At 46.1% G+C, this 8,682-nt stretch overlaps 1 gene segment (V, D, J or C); it reads right to left on the reverse strand.

Annotated features, from left to right (window-relative positions):
- Nucleotides 1–1,427: 1,427 nt before the first annotated feature.
- Nucleotides 1,428–7,802, reverse strand: LOC119878517. The segment is given in 2 exon segments: nucleotides 1,428–1,737; nucleotides 7,729–7,802. Coding segments are annotated over 2 exon segments (384 nt in total).
- Nucleotides 7,803–8,682: the final 880 nt, after the last annotated feature.

The following is an 8,682-nucleotide window of genomic DNA, read 5'->3' on the forward strand; positions in this document are numbered from 1 at the left end:
TCTACAATAGCCAACTGCAGAAGGAGCACCATGTCCTTTGACAGAATGGGTAAACAAGATGTGAGATATATATGTGTGTGTGTGTAATATATATATATATATATATATATACACACACTGTATACACACACACACAAAGGAGTATTACTCAGCCATCAGAAAGGAAATTGAACTGGAAGGTATATGCTGAGTGAAATAAGTCAATCGGATAAAGACAATAGTCATAGGGTTTCACTCATATGTGGAATATAAGAAATAGTGAAAGAGAAATAACAGAAAGGAAGAAACTGAGTAGGGGAAAATTAGAAACAAAGAACAACCATGAGAGACTCCTACTTCTGGGAAACAAACAAAGGGTTACGGAAGAGGAGGAGGGTGGGGGGATGAGGAAAGGATGACAGGTAGTAAGGAAGGCATTGATGGATGAGCACGGGGGTTATATGTTGAAAAATTGAATTTAAAAAATATATTTTTTAAATTAGAGTGCCTAGGTGGCTCAGAGTTTGAACATCTGCCATTGGCTGAGGGCATGATCCTGGAGTCCTGGGATGGAGTCTCACATTGGGGTCCCTGCAGTGAGGCTCTTCTCCTTCTGCCTATGTCTCTGCCACTTGCTCTATGTCTCTCATGAATAAATAAAAAAATCTTTAAAAAAGAAGAAAATATGCATCTATAGAGGCTCCTTGCTGGCTCAGTCAGTGGAGCATAGGATTATTGATCTCAGTTGTAGTAGAGGTTAGTGAAAACCAAATTCTTAAAAATGGAAAATATTGGGGATCTCTGGGTGGCAGGGTTTAGTGCCTTCCTTCAACCCAGGGTGTGATCCTGGAGTCCCGGGATCGAGTCCCCCAGTGGGCTCCCTGTGTGGAGCCTGCTTCTCCCTCTGCCTGTGTCTCTGCCCTTCTCTGTGTGTGTGTGTCTCTTGTGAATAAATAAATAAAATCTTTTTAAAAATGGAATATATAAATGTAATATTTCCTAAAACATAGTATCATGGTGTGTGCTCTCACCTGTATGGATTTCATCTGTGCTCTAAATGTTTTATGAGGAAAAAGTTTTAGTGATGTTAAGAATAATTCGTATTAATAAACATTTTATCTAGCATTTCGAGAATCCATTGGTATCAAGACTAAGAAAGGAAAGCGTTACAGGGGGCACCATTTCATGCCAGCATCCCAGGGAATATGCTCTACTGCGGTCACCAGTAAAGGGTACACTACCTTAGGGCATGTGTCCCTGCTCGGGAATGATGGCCCCAGGACTATGCCCCCCACCTCATCTGCCTCTGTCACTGTGCTTAGCTGTCTCTTATCACTGTCATACACCTGACTTTAAGCTCAACAGAAGCTTCTCGATGATGAGGGCTGGAGACAAGGGCCCAGGGGCTTTTGACTGGCTACCTCCTATCTGAGATGCTGTGGGTAATTTTAGCTGCTCCCACTGACATCATGCATACCACAGTAGTAGTCAGCCTCGTCCTCAGGCTGGGCTCCTGTGATGGTGAGGGCGGCTTTGTTCCCAGAAATGGATCCAGAGAAGTGATCAGGAACTTCAGAGGGACAGCTGCTTGTGTCATAGACAAGCATGCGAGGAGACTGGCCTTGGGTCTGCTGGTACCAGCTGGTGTAGTTACTTGTAGTCAGTGACCAGAGCTGAGGCCACAAGTGAGTGTGACTGTTCCGACTGGAGACACTGAGACTGATGACTCCTGGGTCACCACAGTCTGAGAATCTGCTCCTAAACAAAGGAGAGAAAGGTTTGTTATGAGAGATAAGGGTCCCTGAGACCTGATTTGTGTGCTCTCAAGGATGCAGAGTCCATTTCCCTGAGCCATAAGCAAGGAGCCCAAGAAGAAGCACCATCCAGACCATGGTGAGGACCTCACAGGATGTGGTCTCACAGGCTCTTTGGCTGGAGTAGGGTGTCCCTGGGCCTTTTCTTGACTCCACACCTAAGAGAATAAGCAAGTGCTTCACACAATCAGCTTCCTCTTCCCCTGGCCCAGGGTAACTCGCATATAATCCGGGAGATCTTGAAAGGAGCAGATGCTGGGACCTCACACACACCAATGATAGCATGATGACTGGGACACTGAGCGTCAGGAAGACTCTTTCACCAAAATCACACTCCTATGACCCTGGTGACCTCCATCCCAAAGTTCCTTTCAGAGAATCCTGAGATCTGTATGAGGAGATGGATATGTATTCCAACTCCTGGCCCTGGTTTCTAATCACCTCAACTCTAAACCCTCAGGTGACATAGTTCTTCTCCTCCCCAGGTACATTATTTCTGTCTCCTTGGAGGATCCTAGGAGTCACTCGACTCCATCCATGATGACACTGGGAATCTCAAGTCCATGTGACAGATGTAGCAATGGTGCTCTCCTCTTCATTAATCATGGACCGGTGTTTACAAGGAGTCCAGGGGGGTGCCGGAGCCAAGGCATGTCTCTTTATCAGAAATGAACACAACACTGTGGGAACAAGTGAACCTCATGGAGGATTTTGCAGCACCATTTTCCTTGTGTTCTGTTGAGGATCACATGGGTCTGGAGGCTGGGAAGGAAACCTGGAGAAGGAGGACTGCCAGGAGCATAAGGATTCTCCAGAACAGGGGAAGATGAGGCAATAGACCTCATGTTTTCCCAGGGTGAGATACCATATTGACTGGCATTCATTTTGGATTTACTTGTAAATGGTTCGTTTGATAAATCCTGCATGTTCTTTCCCATTTCTCTTCATGTTTAAGATTCAGAACTCATATCTAAGAAAATAGTCATAATCCTGATTAGCCTATAAACAAACACATCCCTGACATTTTAGAAAGAATAGGTAATTCATTACGATTGGGTTTTGAGATGAGTAGCAGTATCTATACTCAAGAGAATAGAGAATGAGGAAAGCTGAAAACACAATATCTTTTTTCATAGATAACTATATAGTGACATAAACAAGGAAAGAAATAAGAAATGAAATGATGGCAGACAAAGAACTCAGGCACTTACTGCCTATTTCATCAAGAGCACAATGGGACTTCATAGTTCGAGCAAGGGACCCTGAGGGTGTCCACCTGGACACATTGCCCCAGGCCTTCTCCAGACACCAGTTTCCTATTGAGTTCCCTGTGGGGCAGACCTGGGTGGGGATCTGCAGCCAGAGTAAGAATGGAGGGATTGATAGACTGGAGACAGAATCACACAAGCCCCAGGAGTACTTTCAGGCAGGAAGGTGATAGAGCAGCGTCCCCGTGGGTCCTGAGGGATCCTAAATGAGTCATGCAGAAGCTTCCTCTGGGCTGTCTTATACCTCTGAGAGAACATACTGATGCAGGCTGACCAGGGAGCTCTAGAGATCACTGTGTCCCCTGTGGTGTGTCCTGTCACATCACTGTTTTCTCCCACAGGGTGTCAGGGAACAGCACTGGGACCTCGGGGGCTCTACCCAGGTTGGGGCATCTGATGCATGGCTCAGTGCCTCTTCACATCTGCTTCCCTCATTCCATGTGCCTCATCATTGAGAGACTGCACACAACTAGTCTCAGCTCTAATCCTACCAGGGGATCAAGGCCAATTTAAAAAAGATTTTTCTTATTTATTCATGAGACAGAGAGAGAGAGAGAGAGAGAGACAAATACAGATGGAGAAGCAGGCTGCATGCAGGGAGCCCAATGTGGGACTCGAACCCAGGAATTCAGGATCATGCCCTGGGCTGAAGGCAAGCGCTAAACCCCAGAGCCACCCAGGGATCATGGACATGCCAAAATTATGGTTGGGAAGAACTGGAGCACAAAGTAGCCAATTAGCCCTGCCTTGCCCAGAATTGTTGATGTTCTCATGGGATAGAGGCAAAGCCATCTACTGAGTAGCTGACACCATGGCAAGTGGGCAAAAGGAAATTCCCTGCTTCTGCCAGGAGGTTATGGACACCATGACTCTGCTGAGCAATAAAGTGAACCCTGCATGAGGGCACAGTTGGGGGATTCATTAGTGTGTGTAAGCAGTGGGCAGGTTTTTCCAAATATTTCCTCCCCTTAGGCCAACTTATCTCAATATCCTCTGACCATGAGAGTTGGTGCTTTTGGAGATTGGGTGGTTTTTGGCTTGATTTTATGGCTCTCAGCCTCTGGATAGTTCTTGGTTGGAGGAACTTACAGCCTCGTATCTTACATGTGGGAGACATAATACAAGAGAAGGAACCCCAGGTTCTCCCTGCTGTGCTGTGTTTTCCTCAATTGGTTTGAAGTCTTCCTTCTTCAATCAACCTTCAAAAGTCTTCCTATACTTGTCTGTTGTAGTGTGTCAGGACATTTCAGTTGTAAGATCAGACCTGATTGAATGGGAGCACGTCCTATTGTCCAGAAGTACGGATCCTCATGGTGCCTCTCTGATTGCTTCACTGCAGTGCTAGGATGGTGAGGACCCTGCTGAGGTGATTCGACGGAGGTGATTTATCTTGACTCTCAAGCTGTTAAAGTAAAAGACAAGTAATTTGAGTATCTTTTCCATTATTCTTTAGAGAATAATAAAAACTATAGACAGCACATAACCAAAACTTCAATGCAAAAAGTTTCACAAGCCAGATGGATCCATTATAGTACAAATGTCCAGCTTTGTGTTCTTAAATGCAGGGGGTGGAAGAGGATATATTTTTATTCCCACTTTCCGTATGTTTTTGTGTGTTGAACTTTTTATTTATATACAGAAAAAAGGCAAAAATGTGTTAGAGATGTCTAACCTACATTTCTTTTTTTTAAGATTTTATTTATTTATTTATTTATTTATTTATTTATTTATTTATGAGAGAGGGGCAGAGACACAGGCAGAGGAAGAAGCAGGCCCCATGCACAAAACCTGATGTGAGACTCGATCCCGGGTCTCCAGGATCAGTCCCTTGGCTGAAGGGAACACTAAACCGCTGAGCTACCTGGGCTGCCCCTAACATACATTTCACCCATTTTTTCTAATGGCTTTCAGAGTGAGGGACCCAGAACACTGGAAATGAGGGGTAGAGAACCTGCTGAATCTCATAAAGGTATTTTATCTCTTCGTTGCCTCAGCTTTGACCTTCTGTGTCCCTAAAGGATGTGAGGGTAAAGACCCTAACTGTTCTCCTTGCATCTCCTTTGCAGTCATGCATAGGGGGCCCTGGCCTCTTCCTGAGAGATGGAGGATTTACTACATATGTCCAGGGAACCGCTGAGGACAGAGAGGGGCTGTGTCATGATAGGAACTGGCCATGGAGCCCCAGCCACCACTGACCCAGAGAAGTACTTACATTCGCAATCTCCAGATTCATATCAGGAGGTGTGGAAAGGACCAGCCTAGGGAGGTGTGAGTGCTGATGGATCAGGGCCTGCTGTATGTATTAGGATTAGACCCTTCCTTGACAAGACACTCAACATATGAGGAGAGAGATGGAGGGTCCCCAGCTGCCCTTTGCCTGTGACTAGTACAGAAAGTAGTGATATGGAGGTGGGACATGTGCAGGACATCATGCAGCAAACCCTGAGATCTACAGATCTGCTGGAACCCCCCTGCCCAGTCTCCCTCACTGCCACCAACATCCCTGAGCAGGGGCTCCTCAGGCACATCCACACTCCACCCCTGGGGAAGTCCAACAGCTTCAGTCCATGAGGAGGGGTCTCTCAAATGGACCATCTAAGGGTCTCTCTCCTCCTGTTCTCCACAGGGTGGCCTAGGCAGGAGGATGCAGGGAAGGAAGCACATGAACATCTGGAACTAAAACCTAACCATTAGAGCCCTGCTCAGATGCTGCAAAGGCCTTTGGTTGTCCCTGAAGTAGAGCTCACACCCAGGGCAACCCAGCTCATGGGAAGCCTCCTGTCAGCAAGAACATGGCAGGAGGGGTCACAGCAGTGACCAGTGAGCTCCCCGTTTCATCACAAAGGACCCAGACATCCAGTCTCACTTTCCAGTGCAAACTAGAAATGTGTCCATTAATGACTATCTGAAAAGACAAGTAGAGATGGATGTACACATTGTGTGGCTCCTATTTATGACCATATGTATTGTCAGTTCTCAATCAATCAATTGTAGTAGAATTTAGAATTTTTATCTATGGGCATTTTACGAAATAAGAAATGTGAACTCTGCCATGAATGGAATAATACTTGAAAACTTTTTTAAAAAAATATTTTAATATTTATTCATGAGAGAGAGAGAGAGAGAGAGAGAGAGACTGAGAGAGAGAAGCAGGCTCCATTCAGGGAATCTAATGCAGGACTCAATCTTGGACCTCAGAATCACGCCCCAGACTGAAGGCAATGCTAAATCACTGAGCCATCCAAGGATCCTCAAAACTTGAAAACTTCTAATCATAATTATTTCTACAACGATAAGTGCAGTCGACTTTCAACTATGAAATGAACTGAATGGAGTAATTCAGTGAAGAGAAAAGCCATTGCACACCAGGATGGGTGCTGCTGTTTTATTCTAGGGAGGAGACAGAAAGTAAGTGCAATGTTTCAACCCCCTTCATGCACATGGATAAGTCCCCTGTAAGGTGAGAGCCAAGGCTGTGGCCACATGTCAGTCCAGCCCTCTTTTGGCTGTGAGGTGACAGCTGGCCTGGAGCCTCATAAGGAACCTCCAGTACATAGCACTTTCAAATGTCCTCAGACACGTGTAAATGTGCATGTGCAAACCTCATGGCTGACAGATCTAGGGGACTGGACGTCAAAGCCACCTCTTATTCTGTGTGAAACACACAACTCAGAGCCTCTCATGAGGGTCTCAGGGCAGGAACCAGGAAGGAAAAAAATGATTCCGGAACTTGACAGCTGCAGGTCCCAGGATAGGCAACAAGTGACCCTGCCATCACTGGTAACTCCCTGTGGACCTTCTCCATGGTAAGAGCCTGCTGGTCAACACCAGATCTGATCCTGACTGTAAGCTCCACAGAAGCTTCTCAATGAAGAGGACCAGATAAAAGGACCCAGGGGTTTTTGTCTCACTTCCTCCTTATCTGAAATGTTGTGGGTAAGTGAGGCTGCTCCCATGTGAGGAGCCATGTTCTGTAACACAGTAGTAGTCAGCCTCAACCTCAGGCTGGGCTCCTGTGATTGTGAAGGCGGCTTTGCTTCCAGAGATGGATCCAGAGAATCGACCATGGACCCCAGAGGGGCAGCTGTTTTTGTTGTAGATAACTGTGCTAGGAGCCTTGCCTGGGTTCTGCTGGTATACCTGGGGTAGTTATTTGTAGTGAGTGACCCAGAGCTGAGGCCACAAGTGAGTGTGACTGTCCCTCATGGAGACACTGACAGTGATGGCTCCTGAGTCACCAAAATATGAGAATCAACACCTAAAACCAAAAAGAGAGAAAGCTGCTATTATGGGAGACAAGGGTCACATGAATCCCTGTTTCTCTGTGCCCCGAACAGATGCAGAGCCCATTTCCCTGATCTGAGCCATAAGCAAGGAGCCCGAGAAGAAGCACCGTCCAGGCCATTGTGGGGACCCTCACTGGAGGTGGGCTCCACAGGCTCTTCGGCTGGAGAAGGGTGTCCCAGGACCTTTTCATGACTCCACACCTATGAGAATAAGCAAGTGCTTTATGCAAATCAGCTTCCTCTCTCTCCCTGCCCCACAGTAACCTGCAAGTCACCTGGGAGATCTTGAAAGGAACATGCTGAGAACTCACACACACAAATGTCTGCAGGGTGACCTGGGACACAGACTGGCAGGAAGACATCTTTCACCAAATCACGTACCTATGACCCTGGTGACGTCCATCCCAAAGTTCCTCGCTGAGAATCCTGACAGCTGTATGAGGAGATGGATACATTCTCCTACTCCTGGCCCAGCCTCTAAATCACCTCAACTCTAATCCCTCTCTGGGACATTTTCTTCCCTCCCCAGGGACATTGCTCCTTGTGTCTTTGGAGGATCCTAGCAGTCACTCCTCCAGCCATGAGGACACTGGGAATCTCAGAGTCCATGTGACAGATGTAACGATGGTGCTCCCCTCTTCGTTAATAAGGGGCCATGTCTGCAGTAGTCCAGGGCGAGCTGACCAAGGATGTCTCTTTATCAGAAATGAACCCAACACTCTGTGAACAAGTGAGCCTCATGGACCATTTTGAACTCAATTTCCCATTGTGCTCTGCTGAGGATCAGAGGGTCCTGGAAGGCTGGGGAAGGAACCTGGAGAAGGAGGACTAGCAGGAGCATAAGGAGTCTCCAGGAACAGGGGAATATGAGACTCAGAGCTCTGTTTGCCCAAGTGTTAGATACCAAATGCCTGCCATTCATTTTGCAACTACTTGTAAATTGTTGGTTTGATAAACCATGCATGTTCTTCTTTCCTTTCTCTTCATGTTTGAGAGCCTAAACTCATATCAGAAAAACAATCATACTCATGATCTTCCAATTAAACTAAGGCATCCCTGACACTTTAGAAAACAATAGGTAATTTCACATCTATCAAATTTTGAGATGATGAATGATATTCATACAAAGAAAAAAGAAGGAATGGGGAAAGCTAAAAACACAAACAGTATCTATTTCCATAGATAACTATAAAGTAGTGACATAAACGTGAAAGTCCAGTAAGAAATAACTACTGAACTGATGGCAGAGAAAGGACTCAGGCACTTACTGCCTTTTTCATCAAGAGCACAATGGGAAGTCATACTTAGAGCAAGGGTCCCTGAAGGTAGCCACCT

Source organism: Canis lupus, unplaced genomic scaffold (assembly GCF_011100685.1).
Source record: "Canis lupus familiaris isolate Mischka breed German Shepherd unplaced genomic scaffold, alternate assembly UU_Cfam_GSD_1.0 chrUn_S1685H1879, whole genome shotgun sequence".
Classification (NCBI taxonomy): Eukaryota; Metazoa; Chordata; class Mammalia; order Carnivora; family Canidae; genus Canis; species Canis lupus.